This window comes from Camellia sinensis, chromosome 2 (assembly GCF_055761805.1).
Source record: "Camellia sinensis isolate YWXY chromosome 2, ASM5576180v1, whole genome shotgun sequence".
Taxonomy (NCBI): Eukaryota; Viridiplantae; Streptophyta; class Magnoliopsida; order Ericales; family Theaceae; genus Camellia; species Camellia sinensis.
The window spans coordinates 194,759,321-194,782,013 of NC_138962.1; the positions used below are offsets into that span (position 1 = coordinate 194,759,321).

The following is a 22,693-nucleotide window of genomic DNA, read 5'->3' on the forward strand; positions in this document are numbered from 1 at the left end:
ATGATTTATTTAATTATGTTTTAATTTATTTGGAAGAAAAAAATAGAATCCAAAATTTATTTTGATGATTTATTTGAAAGAGAGAAATAGAATCAAAATTTATTTTGTCTCATTATTTATCACCTAAATCTTTATCCTAAATATTGTTAGAATGTATTTAATATTTGATTAAATCAGGAGTTCAAACAGTCCAAAACAAAGGCTCAAACAGTATGGCACAGCAGCAGGCCAAAAGATTCAAAAGGTTCAAGTGAAAGATATTCAAATTTGTAATGATGAGTGGAAGATATTCAAATTAGTAATGATGGAACTACAACGGCTATAAATTCAAATGAATACAACGGTCATAAACGGTTATAAGTTTCATTATATATACCAAAGCCTCTAATGTAAACAAGTTAACAAAAAATCATAAAATATTCTTTGATCTATAATCATTCACATCTATTCTCTGAAAAATTCTCTGAGGAGTGTTCTTTAATTTTTGTTTACATCCTCTCTCAAAAATTATACACTAAGCCTTATAGCATTAAGTTTTTCTTTCCTGTGTGAGGTTTACAAAAAATCCGAAGCTTCATTTTTATATCTATTTTTGAGAGATAATTCTTGTAACTTTCTGTGAAAGCAAAAACACATTCTTTTCAACCTTGTAAGAGTGTAGTACACTCAGTGTTCTTGACTTGGAAAGTCTGTGTAAAATCCGTGGAGGATTGCTCCATTTGTAAAGAGGTTGGTAGCACCCCCGTGAAGCTAGAGTATAGTGAAAAATCTCAAGTGAAGCTTGAGGAGTGGACTTAGGCCGAGTTGAAACCGAACAAATATAAATTTGTTTGTCTCTCTCTCCCTTATCTCTTTATTTTATTTAAATTGCTGCAGCAATATTTCACATTTTTACTGTTCTAAAATTATTAACTGACATAGTTGTTAGAACACTTTTTTAATTATTTTTATTTCATTAACTATATTTATCTATTGTGCTAGTCATAATTTTTATTAGAGTATTATTAATTTTTAATTGTAAAATCCTAATTCACCCCCCTCTTAGGTTGTCTTTTGGGTAACAATTGGTATCAGAGCCTAGACTCTTGTTTTAGATTTAACCATCTAGGAGTTTCAATCCATGGCAACCTTAGCTATAGCGATCCCGATTTTCCTCCATTCTTTATTGTATTCTGAACTCGATTCCGTGGGTGGTTGTTGTTGTTTATATCTCATTTCCGTCCTTTAATTCTTTGTATTTGAGTTATGGGATGTGTTGGGTAAGTTTGGAACAGGATGGTTGGGTGTTAAAACAAATGGTTGCTGTCCAAAAGTTGGCACCTTCGCTCGAGCGAGGCTTTTTGCGCTCGAACGAGCCTTGGGATTTTGCTTCTTCACTTGAGCGAAGGTTCTTGCACCCGAGCAAGCTTTCTTTGATGTGTCTCTTCGCTCGAGCAAGCACCATTGCGCTCGAGCGTGCGTCTGCGTCTAGATTGGACCTGAAGGTTGGTATTTTTCGCTCGAGCAAGCGAGCCCTATGTTTTGAGTTTCTTCGCCCAAGCGAGAACTCTTGTGCTCGAAGCATGCTTCTGCGTTGCAGACCTGAAACTTTGCATTATTCGCTCGAGCGACGCTTCCTGCGCTCTAGTGAGGTTCTTTTGTATCTGGTCGCTCGAGCGACCACTCCTTCGCTCGAGCGAGCCCTATGTATATCAAATCGCAGCAGCGTGATTTTAATCACTTTTTCATCCCCTTTTTCACTCCAAACCCTAGATCCAACTCTCTCTCTCTACACACTCCTTCTCTTTATAAATACATTTGATCTAGAGGGTTTCTACCATACTCCCTTTGTTAAAAAGCTAGAATGCCTCGTGAGCTATCTTTTGATCCGAAAAAGTGTGGATTTGGAGTACTTTCAAGTTTATTCTCTTTCTCCTTTGGGGTCCTAACTTCGAGGTAAGGATAATCTACTCATTTTTATGAGTTTTAACATAAATGTTGGGCATTTGTATAAATATGGGGATTTTGGAAGTTTTGGAAAGTTAGGGTTTGATTTGAGAATATAAAAGAGGGGTTTCTTGGTTTTGGACTTTATTGTGAATGTGAGGTTTTGAAATGGGGTTATGGGTGTACAATTGATGAAATTGAGCCTTAGAGGTGTTATTTGAGAAAGAGGGAAAAACGCCCTAATTAGGATTAAATGAATTATTTGTCAAAATCATGAAATTAATTATGGGAATACATAATTGAGTTGGAAATGATGAAATTAGGGGAAAATGTAATTAATTGGTATAGTTGGATTGAAAAATCGCATGCCTATGGAAAATGTATTAATTTATCTGTTTGATAAATTTAATTATCTGTTTAAAAATAACTATTTTGGGCTATCGGTGGAGGATAGCCATGATTGTTCTAGGGTTGCATGATGATTAGGTAAATTGAAACTAATCACTTGGAATATGTCATTGAATATGATAGTTGGAATAACATATTGAATATGTGCATTAATTGATCATTGTATATGATGAAGTGTTTAAATACATTGCATATGTATCTTTGTTTGGGAGGAGACAGGAGATGTATTCCATGGTTTGGGAGGAGATAGGGGATGGACTCCATTGATAATTAAGTTGGCCGGAGTGTTCAGAGTGAAAGTCCCGAAACCTTATATACATCTGAATGATATTGATGATTGAAGTGCTGATAATATGAGTTGCAGTCTCATTTTGAATTGTTGATGAATTGAAGTGTTGTCTTTATGAGTTGTAGTCTTATTTGAATTACTTGGATAAACGAACCATGTCAATAAAGTGAATTGGAAATAGAAATAAAATCGGGTTGAAAGATGATTATCAATGTTGATGGGTTATAGAAATGGTGTAAATCGATGTGCATGTGTTGAACATTTACCAGATACTAATGTTTTAGTTATTTCTCATATTTGGTTTAGCATATCTCTACTGGACTTTGGCTCACCCTACTTGGGACACCATTTTTTAGGTACAGGCGATATGCCACCTCCAAGGGTATAGCTTGGGATGTTTTGGAGTTAAAGGCTTCATTTTGTTGTTTTGCCTATATTTGTACTTAAATTTAAATCTAAACCGAGGGCTTTACTTGTAAAAGAGTTAGAACTCTTCTTTTGTGTAACCAAGTAACAACTTGGAAAGATGTAAGTCACAGGGCAATCTATTATTTTTGTAAACATTTGGAACTTATATGAAATACCCTTTTGTAATATTAACTCTGATGTATGTATGGAAATGTGATCATCTATCATGAATATAGAACTGTTAAATGATGAGATTGTGTATTATTTTGAGGGCGTTACATTAGCTGAAGGACAAGTTACAAATAAGCCACCATTGTTTGATGGAAACAACTATAGTCATTGGAAGGATAAGATAACCATATACCTACAAACCATTGATTATGCCATGTAGATTATTGTCACCAAAGGTCCAAAAATTCCTACCAAATTAGTAGACAATATTAGTGTACCTAAAACTAAAGATGAATGTGATAAGAGAGATCATAAATTATTGCAAGCCAATGCTAAAGCCAAACTTACCATGGTTTGTGGATTAGACTCTAAGGAGTATAATAGAATTTCAAGTTTTGATTCGGCAAAAGAAATTTGGGACAAACTTGAGGTAACGTATGAAGGTACAAACCAAGTGAAGGAATCTCGTATTGATATGCTTGTTCATAGTTATGAATTATTTAAAATGAACTCTGATGAATCTATTTCAAGTATGTTTACTAGATTTACTGAAATTGTAAACTCTTTGAAATCTCTTAGCAAAACTTATACTAACAGTGAGTTGGTAAGAAAAATTCTTAGGTATTTACCAAAGAATTGGGAAGCAAAGGTCACTGCTATTATAGAAGCCAAAAATCTCTCCACACTTGGATTGAATGAGTTTATGGGTTCCCTTATGACTCATGAGATCACCATGAAAGGACATGAGGATGTTAAAAACAAAAAGAAAAGTGGAATTGCATTCAAAGCCTCATCAAATGAAGAAGAACATGAAAACTCCAGTGAGGATGAAAGCTATGCCATGTTTAGTAGAAATCTCAAAAAGCACTTCAAGAAAAACAATTATGGAGAAAGAAGACCTTTCAAGAAAGAGTACAACAAAGATAACAAGAAAAAGCCTATAATTTGCTATGAGTGCAAAAATCCTAGGCATATGAAGATGGATTGTCTAAAATTGAAGAATCATGGAAAATACTACAAAAAGAAACAAACAGGCCATGGTAGCAGCTTGGAAAGAAAGTGAAAATGAAAACTCAAGTGATGAAATTGAAAATGAAGTAGCCAACTTATGTCTCATGGCTCTTGAAGATGAAGACTTTACTCAAGATGAGGTTACTCTTTATGAAGAACTTGAAAGTGCATTCCATGAACTACAAGATGAATTTAGAAAAGTTTGTGCCAAAAATAATGTGTTGAAGAAATCTATTGCATCTTTATCTATTAATGTAGAAGAATTAAAGAAAGAAAAAATTGTTTTGAAAAATGATTTTGACACCATCTCTAATGAGAAAACTGCTTTACAAAACAATATTGATGATTTAACAAAAATACTTGAAAATTTTGTAAAAGGTAAAGATAATCTTAACATGCTTCTTCAAAATCAAAGATGTGTTTTCGATAAGGAAAGGCATTAGATATGACCCTATTAAAAAACAAAAGAATCTCAATACAATTTTTGAAAAGGCACCTCTCATGACTCACCCTCATATAACTTGTCATTATTGTAGAAAGAAAGGCTATTATATATCTTCTTGTCTATTCAAAAATAATATAAACATGGGAATTAAAAAGATTTGGATTGTTAAAGGATCTAACAAAACTAACCAAGAAAGACTTAAGAAACTATGGGTACTAAAAATCAACACTTGATTGTCATCTTGTAGGTTTGTTTTAAGTCTAAAGGTAAAGAAAGAAAGTGGTACATTGATAGTGGATGTTCCAGACACATGACCGGAGATAAATCATTCTTTACTAAACTATCATCGAAAGATTGAGGATTTGGTACTTTTGGAGACAACAAGAAAGAAAAAATCATCGGTATTGATAGCATCGGTATTTCTCCTAACCCTTATATTGAAAATGTTTTACTTGTTGATGGACTTAAACATAACCTACTTAGTATTAGTCAATTATGTGATAAAGGTAATCGAGTTATTTTTGATAAATCACATTGCACAATTGAAAGCACAAATGATCATAAAGCTTTATTCGTTGCTAATCACCATGATAATGTTTATGTTTTTCATCTTAATGATCTCTATGCTAGTGATGTTAAATGTTTATATGTTAATAATGAAAATAGTTGGTTATGGCATAGAAGACTTGGTCATGCTCATATGGATTTAATTGCTAAACTTTTGAGAAAGGATTTGGTCATTGGACTTTGAAAAATTAAATTTGAAAAAGATCATCTTTGTAGTGCTTGTCAACAAGGAAAACAAACTAAAACATCATTTAAATCAAAATCTCATATTTCTACAACTAGACTCTTACAACTATTGCATATGGATTTATTTGGTCCCTCAAGGACATCTAGTATAGGTGGTAAACGTTATTATCTTGTTATTGTTGATGATTATTCAAGATTTACATAGGTTATGTTTTTAGCACACAAAGATGAAACGTTTTATTCTTTCACAAAACTCTGTCGTAGAATTCAAAATGAAAAAGGCTTTCTTATTACTAATATTCGAACCGACCATGGTAGAGAACTTGAAAATGAGAAATTTGAATTGTTTTGTGATGAGAATGGTATTGGGCATAATTTTTCAGCAACTAGAACCCCTCAACAAAATAATATAGTGGAAAGGAAGAATAGAACTTTAGAAGAGATGAGTAGAACAATGCTTTGCGAAAATAATCTTCCTAAATATTTTTGGCCGAAGCCGTTCACACCGCATGCTATATTTTAAATCGTGCATTAATTAGACCTATTATCAAAAAGACTCCTTATGAGCTTTGGCATGAGCTCATAATAATGGTAAAGATAACTTACATAAATTTGATTACTTACATAAATGTTTTTTGTTACTTGCATAAATTTGATTACTTACATTAATTTGGCATGAGCATTGGTCACTTGCATGTTTTTTGTTATAAATGTTTTGTGCATAATAATGGTAAAGATAACTTACATAAATTTGATTCAAAATCTGATAAAATAATTTTTCTTGGTTATTCCTTAACTAGCAAAGCTTATCGTGTTTTTAATAAAAGAACTCTTGTTGTGGAAGAATATATACATGTGGCGTTTGAAGAAACTAACATCTCTGCTCAAAAGCAAATTGTTAGTGATAATATAGATTTGGAACCAAATGTGGAAGATTCAAATATCTACAAAGAAGAGAATCAACCATGTAAGTTGAACAAAGAGATTGAACAACCTATTCTCCCACCTCAAGAAGAAGGAGAAAACAATGATGATTTGCCAAGAGAATGGAAGTTTGTTCATAATCACCCTAAGGATTCAATCCTAGGTGACCCTACAAAAGGTATCGAAACTCACTCTTCACTTAGAAACATTTGTAGTAACCTGGCTTTTCTCTCACAGATTGAGCCTAAAAACTTTCAATAAGCCGAATTCGATGAACATTGGATGATAGCTATGCATGAAGAGCTTAACCAATTTGAGATAAACAAAGTGTGGGAACTTGTGCCAAAACCTAAAGATCATACCATTATCGGTACCAAATGGATCTTTCGAAACAAGCTTGATGAATCCGGCACAATTACAAGAAACAAGGATAGACTTGTTGCACAAGCATACAATTAAGAAGAAGGTATTGATTTCGATGAAACATTTGCTCATGTTACTAGATTAGAAGCTATTCGCATATTACTTGCATTTGCATATTTTAGAGATTTCAAACTTTATCAAATGGATGTAAAAAGTGTCTTTCTTAATGGTTTTATAAATGAGGAAGTTTATGTTAAACAACCCCAGGATTTAAAGATCATGTTTTTCCAAATCATGTTTTTAAAATGTCAAAAGTTTTATATAGTTTGAAACAAGCACCTCGTGCATCATATGAACGATTAAGTAAATTTTTTATTGAAAATAATTTTTCTAGAGGAACGATTGACACAATACTTTTTTTTAAAACTAAGAAGGATGATTTACTTATTGTGCAAATATATGTGGATGACATTATATTTGGTGCTACTAATGAAACCTTGTGTAAGGAATTTGCTAAGTGTATGCAAGGTGAGTTTGAGATGAGCATGATGGGGGAGCTAAATTATTTCCTTGGGCTTCAAATCAAACAATGTAAGGAATGAATTTTTATCAACCAAGTTAAGTACACAAAAGAACTACTCAAAAAATTTGGTATGTTTGACCCAAAAATAGCTGGAACTCCTATAAGCACATACATTAAGCTAGACAATGATGAAAAAGGTAAGTCTATTGATCAAACAAAATATCGAGGTATGATCGGCTCACTTCTTTATTTAACCGTAAGTAGACCCGATATTAAGTTTAGTGTTTGTATGTGTGCTAGATATCAATCAAATCCTAAGGAATCACATCTTAGTGCTGTTAAATGAATTTTTAGATATCTTGTTGGCACTCAAAATTTGGGACTGTTTTATCCTAGAGGTGTTGCATTTGATTTAATTAGTTACTCGGATGCCGACTTTGCCGGATGCAAATTTGATAAAAAAAAAAAAAGCACTAGTGGCACTTGTCACTTTCTTGGTAGCTCATTAGTATCTTGGTTTAGCAAAAAGTAAAATTATGTTGTTTTATCAACGGCCGAAACTGAATATATAGCTTCCTGAAGTTGTTGTGCCCAAATACTTTGGATGAAACAACAATTGGAGGACTTTGATTTGCATTATGATCATATCCCTATTAAATGTGATAATACTAGTGCCATCAATTTAAGCAAAAATCCGGTTCAACACTCACAAACAAAACATGTTAAAATTCGACATCATTTTTAAGAAATCATGTTCAAAAAGGGGATATTGTACTTGAATTTGTAAACACTGACAAGTAATTGACGGATATTTTCACAAACCCCTAAGCGAGAATCGCTTCAATTTTATTCGTGGCGAGCTTGGAATGTCGATTTCTACTTAAAAAGTTTTGTTATAACTGTGAAACTTGAATTTTTATTAAAATGATATATGTGTATTGCTACATTGATATGGAAACATTTATATCAGTTGAATGCTCTCAAGTCCTTCATACATTTATTCTCCTTAACAGTTTGCTATTCTCAACTGTGTAATTTTTTTAGGTTCTGTATTTTGAGGTAAAATTAATTTTGCGTACGTTGATTTTTTTTAAACTCTCATGGTATTTTTTTTGCATTACTATTCCAGCAACACCAACATCCCATTAAGTTTCATTTCGACGGAAAAGAGAGAGGCGCGCGAATCCTATATATATATTTTGATTATCTATTTTTTTATTCCATTTACCACTATCCTCCTCCTCCTCCTCCTCCTCCTCCTCCTCCTTCAGATTCTGACCCATAATTTCCTTTTGATAATGTCACAGGGGGAGCAAACTTATGATGTTATGATGTTATGTATTATGGTATTATTTTCAAACTAATCTAATGTTATGTGTTTATAGTTTGATATCTTAATCTTATATCATGTTGTTGATTAAATCACTACAAGAAAAAGCATTTTTGCCGACCACTTTTAGCTACCAAAACTAATTTAGTCGCCAAAAGTCACGGAATTGGCTACCAAAAATAATATTAGTCGGCAAAAGTCAACTTTTTAGCTACTAATTTTTTTTAGTAGGGGAATGTTGATTATTGGCTACTAAAAAAAATTTAGTAGCTAAAGATATTACAATTGGCGACTAAAACAATTTTTAGTAGCTAAACATATGACAATTGGCGACTAAATAAAAATTTAGTAGCCGTAGAGGTACCTTTAGCTACTAAATTATTTGGTAGCCGAATGAAAATAAAAAAATTAATTTTTAATCTTTCCCGACCAAACATTTGGTCGCCAAATGCCATGTTTCGGCGACAAAATTTTTTTTAGTCGCTGTATACCTACTTTCGGCTACTAAATTGTTTGGTAGCCAAATGAAAATAAAAAAATTAATTTTTAATCTTTCCCGACCAAACATTTGGTGGCCAAATGCCATGTTTCGGCGACAAAATTTTTTTTAGTCGCTGTATACCTACTTTCGGCTACTAAATTGTTTGGTAGCCGAATGAAAATAAAAAAATTAATTTTTAATCTTTCCCGACCAAACATTTGGTCGCCAAATGCCATGTTTCGGCGACAAAATTTTTTTTAGTCGCTGTATACCTACTTTCGGCTACTAAATTGTTTGGTAGCCGAATGAAAATAAAAAAATTAATTTTTAATCTTTCCCGACCAAACATTTGGTCGCCAAATGCCATGTTTCGGCGACAAAATTTTTTTTAGTCGCTGTATACCTACTTTCGGCTACTAAATTGTTTGGTAGCCGAATGAAAATAAAAAAATTAATTTTTAATCTTTCCCGACCAAACTTTTGGTCGCCAAATGCCATGTTTCGGCGACAAACTTTTTTTTAGTCACTGTATACCTACTTTTGGCTACTAATTGTTTGGTAGCCGAATGAAAATAAGAAAATTAATTATTTTTATTTTTATTTTTATTTTTATTAAGAGGTTGTACACCCACCATCCAAAAATATTAATATCTTATTTTTTTTTATTATCTCAAAATATTAATTTTTTTAAAAAATTAATTATTAAAATAATATGAATTTCTGATTTTGTCCTTTTTTTAAATACATTAATAATACAAAAAGTACAATTATGACAATTGATATGTCTAAAAAAATATACTATCAAACGGTAATTTTGAAAAATTAATATTTTTAAAATGTAATAATTGTATTATAAAAAGAAATTAAATTCTGAAAATAGATTATTATTTTTAGATGGAAGAAGTAGTCGGCTTTCATTTGATGGTTGAACACATCTTGTAATAATTGGGCCCTCACGCGAAAGGTATGCTAAAATGGGCAACTTGTTATTGGCTGTTTGTCGATAGTTTTACATTGCAAAAATTTAAAGGCATAGTTACAGGTCAGTCTGATGAATTTAATTTTTAATAATAAATTTATTATGTTTAAAAAGTACAATTAAACTATTTATACTTTTTACATCATCATATTTCAATAACACTAATAAATTAAGAATAAATCAAAATTCACAAATAAAAGACAAAATATCCCAATTATTTATCATTTTAATAAATTTTTCAATATTATTACCAGTACTAATGAAATAATCATTTTACAGACACAAAACATATATTTAAAATGTTTTAAAAAAATTTCATTATCAAAACGAGGGCTAAGTGTGTAAAAAAAATTCACAATTGACTTATGAGTAAATAAATCTGATTTGTAAGACTTATTTTTAAATTTATACTTTCTAAATATTTCTAAATTTTGTAATTTTTTTTTTCACAAACTGGGTCATAAAACTCCAATAAAGTAAAAAGTATAAACAATAAATAAAATTAAAAAATATTAATTTAACAAGCCTGATCTATTTTTCACATCTCTAAAAAAATTAGCAGCAAATATTTTCACAAAATTTTTATCTTAATTTGAAATTCCCTCTCAAATTGGGATTCCCCCCAAAATTTTGCCCTAACCCTTCTCCGTTTCTCATCTCACTCTCACACACAACTCCTTCTCATTCCTCACTACAAGAAAAGTGGGTATATGAGACGGAACTATTTGCGACGGCACACTTGCTCGCTCATCACTCTGTCTCATGTCGCTCATCACTCTGTCTCTTTCTCTATCTCTTTTCTCTATTCGTCTCTCAATCATATCTCTCTCTCACCACCCATCTTCTCTTTTCTCTATCTCTCTCATTTGTCTTCTTTCTATGTCTCTCTCGCTCATCTCTCTTCTCTCTGTCTCGCTCATCTCTCTTCTCTCTGTCTCGCTCATCTCTTTTCTCTCTCTGTTTCTCTCGTTCATCTCTCTTTTTCTCTCTCTGTCTCTCTCACTCATCTCTCTTCTCTCTATCTCTCTATTTTTCTATTCTCTCTTTCGTTCATCTCTTTTCGCTATCTTTCTATATATCTCTCTCATCTCTTGTTTCTCTCTATTTTTCTATATGTTTCTCTCTATCTCTTTCTCTCTCTGTCTCTCTCTCTATATATCTCTTTCTCTCTTTATCTCTCTCTCACTTATCACTCTTCTCTCTTTCTTTCTCTCTCTGTGTCTGTTTGTTTCTCTCACTCTTCTCTCTCTCTCTCACTTATCACTCTTCTCTCTTTCTTTCTCTCTTTGTGTCTATTTTTTATTTTTCATTGACTACAGAAAATTAATTTTTATGTTAATGGAAAATATTTTTCATTAAAATATATATTACCCCTATTTCTACAAAATATATAATACCTTTTATTTTTTTCCATTCCCGCTCCCCCCTTTATTTTTTTCCCATTCCCCCCGCCCCCCCGGCCAAAAAAAAAAAAAACCCTAATCTCACCCAGTCTGTCTCTCGCTCTCTCTCTAGTCTGAGCTCGTGAAACCCTCTCACCGATCTCTTCCTCGCCCTCTCACATGCATATACTTTTAAAAAGTACAATTAAACTATTTATACTTTTTACATCATCATATTTCAATAACACTAATAAATTAAGAATAAATCAAAATTCACAAATAAAAGACAAAATATCCCAATTATTTATCATTTTAATAAATTTTTCAATATTATTACTAGTACTAATGAAATAATCATTTTACAGACACAAAACATATATTTAAAAAGTTTTAAAAAAAATTCATTATCAAAACGAGGGCTAAGTGTGTAAAACAAATTCACTCATGACTTATGAGTAAATAAATCTGATTTGTAAGACTTATTTTTAAATTTATCTCTCTGTCTCTTTCGCTCATCTCTATTCTCTTTATCTCTCTCGCTCATCTCTCTTCTCTCTATCTTTGTGTCTCTCTGTCTATCACTCTCTCCCTCATCTCTGTGTCTCTCTGTCTATCACTCTCTGTCACCACCCATCTCTGCTATCACCTTCACCACTACTGCAAACACCATTCCACCACCACTATTACTTCTACTGTCGCTACTTCACCTCTACGACTACCATTACTACTACTATCGCCACTACTCTACTACCACCACTACTACTACTACCATTACCTCTCTTCCACCATCGCCACTCCATCTCCTCTACCACTACCACAACTTCACTACTAATCTCCTTTGCCGCCACCGCCGCCACCACCACGACCATCACCTCTTATCCACCACCTTCACTGTTGCTCCATTTCTCTACCACAAAAAATTAGTTTCTGGTTTTTAGTAACAAAAAAAAAAAAAAAAAATGAGCCGCAGACAAAATTTTTTTTATTAAAATATTACCCTTGCTTCTTCAAAATAAAAAAAAAAATTATTAAAATAAAAATGAAACAAATAAATTTTCAACCTTAGTAATTAAAAAAAATGAAAAATAAAAAAAAATTCATCAACTACAAAAAAATGAATTTATTTTAACCAAAAAAAATTTATTTTCCCGCTCTTTAATTCCCCCATTTCTTTTCCCCCTTTTATTTCTCATGATCTCAAATCATCAATCCCCAATCCCTTAAACAAAAAATTCCCAATTTCAAAAATCTCCCAAAAATTACCTCTACTTCTACCAAATAAAAAAATAATAATAATTTTTTTTCATTAAAATATAAATAAAACAAATAGATTTTCAACCTTAGTAACTAAAAATAAATAAAAACAAAAAAAGTTTCATTAACTACAAAAAAATAAATAAAAATAAAAATTATTTTAATAAAAAATAAAGAAAATGACTAGCTCTCCTCTTCTTTTTCTTTTTCGTTTTCCCGCTTTTTTAATTCCCTCCTTTCTTTCCCCCATTTTGTTCCCCAACCCCTTTAACAAAAATATCCCCAATTTCAAAAATTCCCAAAATACTATCTCTCTCTCTCTATCGACTGCAAGCAGCGGCAAGGGGGGACGACGGCGGCCAACGAGCGACGACGGTGAGCAGCGATTGACGACGGCTAGCAGCTGCAGCAGCAGTGGCGGTGCGGCATCTCAGATACCTTTGCCGATACCTTCGTCGTTGGGTAAGCCTTCTTCTCTCATGATATACAGAGTTTGGTGCATTGTTTCCTAATTTTGTTTATTTATTTCTCTTTCAGAAATATAGGTTTATTTATTTCTCTTTCAGAAATATAGGTTTTATTTATTTATCTCTCATGACATACAAACTTGGTTCTTTTGTTTATTTATTTCTCTTTCAGAAATTAATCGAATCGATTCGTAAACTTATAGCTAACCTTTTTCTTTCTTTTTTGTCTTTTTTTTTTTGGGTGTGTTGGTGACAAGTGAAACAACAAAGACTTACGTCGAAGATCTGATAATCTGACAGAAACCCGCATCGAAATTTGTTGATTTTCGTGTATATTTTGCAATTTTGATATCTGGGTCGTTCTTCGATTTGTGATGGGTTGGAGATACAGGGCTCGTTTCTTCCTGATTGCTGCTGTTGTAATCATTTGGGTCACCTCTACAGAAGTCACCCAGGTGGTCATACTTCTTTCTCTAATTTCATTTCTAGTTTAAGGTTTTAAAATTCTGTATTTGCAATGTATGTTCTGCATGTTTGTATGCATAGCTCATGTACCTTCATTTATATGGTGAAGTTTATACATTTGCCTAAGTTGATGAATTCTTGATTGTTTTTGAGGAATTGCCAATGAGATTTGAATTAAAAGCCTGAAATGTCAATTGGGATTCAAATAAAAAGTAAAAGATTCAATAACACTAGTTTGATTGTTAAAAAGCTTATTGCAACTATTCATTTTCGTGTGTACCCCCAGAAAAACTGGAGGAAAATAAAGCAAAATAGAAGTGAAAACTTAAATACTTTGGACTGTCTTGGTTTTTGGAAAAAAGGGAAAGATTTTATTCCATGTGGAAAAAATTGAATTATCTGGAAATAACATGAAAATAAGATGGAAAATCATTGGAAGTTGGAACTAAGAAAGAAATATGCATTGGAGGTTGGAGGCCTGAACAGAGTTTTGAATTTTTTTATTTTCCCAAGGCCCCTCAATAACCCTTCTCTAATTAGCCTATTGATATATGCCCAAGGCATGCACTTTAAGTACTGAAAAATCCTTCACTTTTCTTTTTTTTCCCTGATGAACTGTTGTTTTGTGGCATAAATATGCAAGAACTCATTAATTTAAAGTGGTGTTTCATGTGTCCTCAATTGACTGTAAAAGTATGCTTTATTTTTTTTCTCCATTTTTTATTCATATGACTAATGAATTACTAATAAAAAAGGGCTTAACTGTTAAGGGAGTCTAATGCAATTATGTCAAAAGTGTAGGGCTAATTGTATTTTCCCTAACTTAAGGGAGGTGAGGTGAGTGTAATTTGCCCTTAAATATTTGATCCATCAATGTTTTTATATTTTGTTCCTCGTAATTAATGTTTTATATTTGATCCATCAATTATGTAAAGAAGAAGAAAAAGAAGAATGGTCATGTTTTAATGTTTTATTTATAATGTTTTAATGGTCATTTTTTTCTTTTGGGAGCCAAAAAATCAACTAGGATTTACACGTAGTTATGGGTCAGAATCCCTCAGAACTATCACGTCTCATAGCCAATTCTGCTGCACAGATAGCACAAATCTGATAGCCTTGCCATAGGTTGTCAAGGGTTTTTCTTATAAGTGAGAGCCCTTTAGGTAGGGTTCATTTAAATTTATCATCAGTCTGACTCAGTGAGAGAGAGAGAGAGAGAGAGAGAGAGAGAGAGTGAGTTTCTATCAATAACATCCCTAGTGCTAGGAGTTTCGTGCTATTTGTTTTGACTTTTATCTTTTTGTTTATACGAGGACTTCTTGTCCTCTTTCCTTCTTCTTGCTTTTTTATTAAAATTCTTTATTGAAGCTCAAAGAAAAAAAAGTGTTTCTATCAATAAAAGTCTCATGAGAATCATATTTCCACTTGTGCAACCTCTCCAATGAATCTTCAAACTGTTTGTAGTTGTCAGATTACCTATCGGCAAACCACTTATTTATACCAAAAAGAGGGTTATAGAGAAGTTCATCTCTACCACTGTCAAGTCCTTCCACTTTTGAAGCACCATGAGATAACACTCGTAACTAATCAAGGCACTTGTTCCAGAATTCTCTGACCATCCTCTTCTTTGTTAAAAGAGCATGTATACATATATTCTCTGACCATCCTTCCACTTTTGGGATTCATGTTAAAAGGAATTAGAAGAACAAAATGTGTGATTTACCTAATGATGATTAAGGGAAACTAAGGAAATATATGCCACTCTAGGTTTGGCCCAGTCTGGGTATTGGGATTAATTTGGCCATCCCAAATCCAATCCTTAAAAACATTCAAACTGCAGTCTCGCCTGTTACGTTGTTATATATGGCTGTAAAGTGAATTTGACTGATATGTTAATATTTTGTAAACTTTCCACTGATATGTAATTTTCCCTTAGTAGTATTAGTTCAAATCTTAATCCTATACAATGTAAGCTAGGGGGCTGAAAAAATGGCCATGTGAGGTGCATATTATCCCTATGAATGGAAGTAGATGGAGAATGACGTCTTTATTGATTTAATTTTTCACTAGCTTGACTTCCACTCACTCGTGCTTCACTAGCTTGACTTCACTCAATTGTACTGTGTGGGTTGAGAAACATGGCTAGTGTGAATGCAATGGTCATGTTTTAATGTTTTAATGTTGTGCGAAGGTATTTTTCATGTTTTAATCCTTTTTATTTTCTGATTACACTGAGAAGTTTGAATGGTCATGACCGCTGGACACATTGAAGTATTGCTAAAGTTTTGTTCATTTTTTTGGTACATCATACATATGTTTTTGGTACATCATTTTTTTGAACGCTGGACATATTTGGTACATCATACATATGTTTTTAAAAAATAAAATGAGATTAAAAAAATTGGGCCCTAGAAGATTTGAGTCCTAATATTGTTCCAGAGACATATTTTAGATCTTGTGATGGATGTAAACCTCCTTCCGAACAAATTGTCCTACAATTGGCATTTGATTAAGTGCAACTTTGGATCTTGTGACCATTCTGGTTGAATAAGTTGGTATGATTCCTTTTATTTATTTTTTTGTTAGTGCACATCATCCAATAGTGATTTCCCTATAAGCCATGCTAGTCAACTTTCAAATCCGTTCCTTAGTTTGCCGCTTGAATTTGGAAAATGTGAATCATGTGGTGCTGCGGAACCCGGGACATGCGAAGGTATTTTTCATGTTTTAATCCAATTTATTTTCTGATTACATTGAGAAGTTTGAATGGTCATGACCGCTGGACACATTGAAGTATTGCTAATGTTTTGTTCATTTGTTTACCTTTCAAGTCACTTTGGGTATATAGAATTACCAATTCCAGTATATCATCCTTCCCATGTGAGCGAACTAAAGCGGTTGTTGAGCCTGGTTTGCTTTAAGTGCTTGAAGTTGAGAAGTGGGAAGGTAATGGATATGTTTATAGAAGGCTTCACGTAAAATCTATTTGTCATAAGTAATTAAATCCTTTTGCTTTCTTGATTGAGAGGGTAGCAGATTATTGTGTTGTGTTATGGAAAGTGTAAGTTTCTGCCACTGCATCCTCAGAAGTCATGCTCTGCCACTAATATTAACTTCAATACTGTTTACTCCTCTTAGGACTGCCAACATTGCTTTATACTTGTCTTTATAAGTTTCTATTACTTTTTTGGGGTTTATTAGTTTGCATGCTTCTATTACACTTCGTGCCATATCCACTGGAGCTTGTTGCACAGAATCCTGCTTTCTTTGTGTCTTTTCATTGCTCCTTGATATTTGATTTCCTCTCTTATGTGGTGAAACATAATGTCACTAAGATATATGCCTATGCTAGTTGCTCATACTATTGTTTTGTGCTTGGACCAGTTTATGCAGATGGAAGTATTTGTCTGGATATTCTAATTTGTGGTGCCTTCTGCCCTGCTCTCTCTACCACTGCATATCATGCTCGAGGTTAGGTATTTGCCCCTGATTTGTGTGCAGTCTAGATCTGGAAAATATCTTATCAAGTAGTAGATAGATCGAACCCACCTTGATGCTTCTCACAGTTCATTATCTGAAATCTTATTGAATTACTTCCCCTTATTTGTCTTACATGCAAGTCTTCAATCCACTACTTATATTGCTTTCTTGGATTTTATCTCGTAGTTATTACCCTTACTTTAGGAGTCATTTGGAAAGGAATGAAACTTGTTTTGAAAACAGGTGAAGACACCTTTTTGTTTCAAATTTTGGAAAACTTTCAGATTGTTCCCCCTCCTTTTTTTTTGGAAACGAAAACAGCTGCAAACATGTCTTTCTTTGTAGTTTTCAAAATTTTGAAAACAAAAATGTTACAAAACTGGCATTTTCCTTTTGTTTCTACTGATTCACAATGTCCTAAATCTGACTGGTTCTGAAGTAGGCTAGTTACGGAAATTCATACAGCTGTTTGAAACTTAATGAAAATTCCTGATGTGTGTTTTGTTGAATGTCGGACAGTTCCCTCCCAGTGGCATTATGCAGCCAGGAGGTCACTACTTGCAGCAACACCAACAAGCTCAGCAGATGACTCCCCAATCGCTCATGGCTGCACGTTCTTCTATGCTCTACAGCCAACAACAGTTCTCGGCACTGCAACAACAGCAAGCCTTGCACAGCCAGCTTGGCATGAGTTCCGGTGGAAGCAGTGGACTTCACATGCTTCAAAGCGAGGCTAATAGTTCTGGAACCACCGGTGGGGCACTCGGAGCTGGAGGGTTTCCTGATTTTGGGCGTGGCTCCACTGGGGAAGGCTTGCAGGCTTCTGGAAGGGGAAAGCAAGAGATCGGATCTTCTGAAGGGCGAGGTGGCGGGAGCTCAGGAGGACATGGTGGTGAGGGGGGCGAGTCTCTTTATTTGAAGGCTAGTGAAGATGGTAATTGAGAGGTAAGACGTTCTTGGCTTAGTGACCTATTTTAACTTCTGAACTTGTAGGTAAGTTTAGGCAGAATGATTAAGTATTTTGAAAGAACGGAGGATTAGCTGCTAGTAGACTTCTAGTTACGTGATACAAACTGTCAGGATTGCTTTCCAAGCTCAGGTTTTGTGCCTGAAGTTTTAAGATGATGTGTGTTATATGATAGTGTATTATGTAAATCATGTAGGTTATATGATGGTGTGCTTTTGAATTTGGGAAAATTACTACATGAATCGATTTGGATTTGAAATTTTATTTCTTTATTTCTCAAGTATATTCGTTATAGAATATGATTAGTCAACATTCAATTCGTGATTAATGGGTATAAACTTCACTAAAATTGTAAAACAATTCATGTCAAATATTTGGGACACTAAACAAGCTTAGTTATAGATTAATTGAGAGAGAGAGAGAGCATGGCTTCAAACTTGGTCTTTTGTTTTAATTAATGTTTTTAGAGTCTGCTTTTAGGTTTCCATATATTCTTGGATTTTTTGCATTTATGATTGTCATTATGTTGCTATGCCTCCATGGTTATTTGCATTATTTTGAAACGTATTTACTTCGCTGAATTGTTATGCTCATGGGTCATGGCATTGGTATAGTTATTTTGAATTGCTTTGTATAATCTCTTTCATGGTTAGTCAATTATTGTTATTATTATTATTTGTAGTTCATTTGCATCTGTTCAGGTTTTCCTTAATTTCTTTTCCCCTGTCTTTCATTTGCATTTGTGATTAATGACCTTTGTGTCTTAATTTCTTTTTCTTTTTTCTCTATGCAAAAACCTATGTTAGTTAAACCTATGTTATGTAATAACTGTATTAATTTGTTTTCTATCCAAACTCGGATCTGATAGATGTTAGTTGTTGCTGTAAAGTGAGAAAATTAGAAAGATTAATAACAGAGGATGAAATGATTGATAACCATAGAGATGTGGACAGCAAAGTAGGTTTATTTTCTGTAAGGTTCTCATAGGTGTTTTCTATTATTTAGATGGTTTTATATATATTCTATCAACATAATTGTTGAATTAATCATTGAGAAATGAGTTATAATTGATAATGTAAATAGAGTCTTAATGCTCAAATGACTAACGACATTCATGGCAAGGTAATAATTCAGTAAATAGAGTCTTAATGGCAAGGTAATAATTCAGTAATAATTTAGTAACGACATTCTCAGATGTGTTTTTTCATTTATAGTTTCATTTATAGTTTGAACCCATGTTGGCCACTCCATGCATACTATCCCTTGGATTTAGTGTGGCAAAATAGCAGCCAACCTTTCATTAATTGTTAACAGGCTCATAGATATAACATAACAACTTGGGGCACGTGTTTATGCGTGGTGTGTATTAAATTCATACTGTGCAATCATTTTACTAATAAATAAATGAGCAAAACTGGCAAATGCATGTAATAAACTCAGCAGTTTGTCAATTGTTCAAGCATGACTCTACCATACCAAATAGATATAACTTCTAGGAATGTTTTGATTCCACAAAGCTACTGGTCACTAGTTCAGGTATGATGTTTTTTGATTTTTCCCATTTTTCTCATTGCAGTCATTGCTCTGTGATCCAAACCCAAACCCAAGCCCAAATGCAGGTTTCCCCTTTTTCTCATTTCAGTCAATGCTCTGTGATCCAAATGCAAACTCACCTGCAAATTCAGAAGCAGCATTGTTGTTTTGTGAGAACAAGCGTGAATACAACCGGAGGGTGCGTGAAATTGTTGAGCAGAGCTGGACAGAAGACTAAATCTCTCTTGCTTTGGGTGTTATAGGACGTAATTAAGCTGCTTCAAATCACTAATCTTCCTCGTTGTAGGTGGCTGGTCTGATTTTCTCTGGTGTTTGTGTATCATTGCTGTATTAATTACAAATGTAATAGAAAGTATTATGTTTACAGGTTGTAATTTAAATTATTGACGTTGGTTATTCATGTATTATGTATGTGATTTAAATCATGGTTATTCATGTATTATGTTGAATGCTTTAATGGTTGATAATATATTTTAGTGTTGATGGATTATATTATTTATACAGGGTACATGTAATATAAATGAATACAGGTTGTTTACAATTTTTTTTTTTTTTTTAAAAAAAAAACATAAAATTATTTGGCCACCAAATGTTTTGGTAGCCAAATAGGTAATCAAAAGTTTTGGCTACTAATAATTTAGTAGCAAAAACATAACCCAAAACGTTTTTGCCACCAAATAATTAGTAGCTAAAAAATTTGAGAATGAGAGAAATAAACTATTGGCTACTAAATTTTTTAGTCACGGAAAAAATGGTATCATTTGGCGACTAAAACTTTTGTTGGCAAAAAGTAAAGAAATGAATCTTAATAGGTTTTTGGCTACGAACAGTTTTAGTCGGCAAAAGTCACCACGCCTAAGGTAGAACTTTTAGTGACTAAATGGTTAGTAGCCAAAAGTTTAATAAAATGAAAAATAATATTTTTGGCGACTAAATTCTTTAGTCCCTAAATGTAGTAATGTTGTCACTAAAACTTATTCCCGACAAAAAATTTTAGTCGCTGAAAATTTAATTTATTTTATTTCAACACTTTTGGCGACTAAATATTTAGTCGCCAAAACATACCCTTTCCCGACTACTCAGAGTTTGGTAGCCGAATGTTCACTTTTGGCGACTAATATTTTAGTCGCCAAAAGATAACCTTTGCCGACTAACCAGAGTTTAGTAGCCAAAACGTTCACTTTCAGCGACCAAAAATTTTTTAGTCGCCAATACTATCGCCGACAGCGTATAGGCGACTAGTTTGGCGACAAAATATTTTAGTCGCTAATTGTTTCGGCGACCAAAAATGGGGCTTTTGGCGACCAATATTTTGGTCGCCAAAAGTGGCATTTCCTGTAGTGAATCTTATTTATTACACATGTGCTAACCTATGTATTTAGAAATGAATTCAGGAAGCATGACTTGAGGGGGAGCCTTTCTTACTCCCAAATCAAATCAAAACATCATTGTGTGTCATCATCAAAAAGGGAGAGATTGTTAGACTTATTTATTTTGATGATTTATTTAATTATGTCTTAATTTATTTGAAAGAAAAAAATAGAATTCAAAATTTATTTTGATGATTTATTTAATTATATTTTAATTTATTTGAAAAATAAAAATATAATCAAAATTTATTTTGATGATTTATTTGAAAGAGAAAAATAAAATCAAAATTTTTTGTGTCCCATTATTTATCACCTAAACCTTTATCCTAAATGTTGTTAGAATGTATTTAATATTTGATTAAATCAGGAGTTCAAACAGCCCAAAACAAAGGTTCAAACAGCCCAGCACAGTAACAGGCCAAAAGGTTCAAAAGGTTCAAGTGGAAGATATTCAAATTTGTAATGATGGAATAGAAGATATTCAAATTAGTAATGATGGAACTACAACGGCTATAAACGGCTATAAATTTCATTATATATACCAAAGCCTCTAATGTAAACAAGTTAACAAAAAATCAGAAAATATTCTTTGATCTATAATCACTCGCATCTATTTTCTGAAAAATTCTCTGAGGAATGTTCTTTAATTTTTGTTTACATCATCTCTCAGAAATTATACACTGAGCCTTATAGCATTAAGTTCATCTTTCCTGTGTGAGGTTTATAGAAAATCCAAAGCTTCATTTTTATATCTATCTTTGAGAGATAATTCTTTGTAATTTTCTGTGAAAGCAAAAATTCATTCTTTTCAACCTTGTAAGAGTGTAGTACACTCATTGTTCTTGACTTAGAAAGTCTGTGTAAAATCCATGGAGGATTGCTCCATTTGTAAAGAGGTTGCTAGCCTCCCGTGAAGCTAGAGCATACTGGAAAATCTCAAGTGAAGCCTGAGGAGTGGACGGAAGCCGAGTTGAAACCGAATCACTATAAATTTGTTTGTCTCTCTCTCCCTTATCTCTTTATTTTATTTAAATTGCTGCAGCTATATTCACATTTTCACTGTGCTAAAATCATTAACTGATATAGTTGTTAGAACAGTTGTTTTAATTATTTTTATTTCATTAACTATATTTATCTATTGTGCTAATCATAATTTTTATTAGGATATTATTAATTTTTAATTGTAAAAACATAATTTATCCCCTCTTAGATTATCTCTTGGCTAACAAGCATAGAGGAAAAAAATTTGCATAACGCAAAAATAAAACTTGATCTTAGACATCATATCTAGTATGATCTGGTATTGATCCCAGACATCATATCCGGTAAGGGAGCATTTTTTTATGGCGGGCAATGCTCATGAAAAAAAAAACAAAAAAAAAAAGTGCACAAAATAATTTATGTGAGATCCAGAATGATTCATTATGAATGCAGTGGAGAGCACACATAAATTTGAACCACGCATAATTTTTTTTTTTTTTTTTTTTTTGCGCATGTAACTTCTCCAATTTATGAACATTACCATTCTACTAGATTTTTGTTGTAACCCAATGTCTCGAGATGCATCTATTAATTAATATATATAAAAAGAACAAAAAAAGAAAAATAACAGCACATAATAAGTACAAGGGCTTGTACTTATTTGAGCTCAAAAGGAAGAGGCCCTCTTCAAATTTTATATTTTTTTAAAAAATTATTTATTATATCACAATTTAAGAAAATATCTTTTCTAACTGGAAAGTT

At 32.8% G+C, this 22,693-nt stretch overlaps 1 protein-coding gene across 1 annotated transcript; it reads left to right on the top strand.

Moving 5' to 3' along the window:
• Positions 1-12,981: 12,981 nt before the first annotated feature.
• LOC145820525 (GRF-interacting factor 1-like) lies at positions 12,982-20,081 on the top strand. Its single transcript, XM_082916490.1, has 4 exons — positions 12,982-13,109; positions 13,372-13,569; positions 17,579-18,004; positions 19,603-20,081. The coding sequence occupies exons 2-3, from the start codon at positions 13,489-13,491 to the stop codon at positions 17,999-18,001; spliced, it is 504 nt and encodes a 167-aa protein (XP_082772616.1). The 5' UTR covers positions 12,982-13,109; positions 13,372-13,488; the 3' UTR covers positions 18,002-18,004; positions 19,603-20,081.
• The last annotated feature ends 2,612 nt before the right edge of the window (positions 20,082-22,693 follow it).

Bases quoted from the DNA above. Each gene is read 5' to 3' on its own strand.
- LOC145820525 (XM_082916490.1), top strand. From the start codon at position 13,489: ATGGGTTGGAGATACAGGGCTCGTTTCTTCCTGATTGCTGCTGTTGTA. The intron at 13,570-17,578 runs GTGGTCATACTT...AATGTCGGACAG, and splicing joins CCTCTACAGAAGTCACCCAG to TTCCCTCCCAGTGGCATTAT.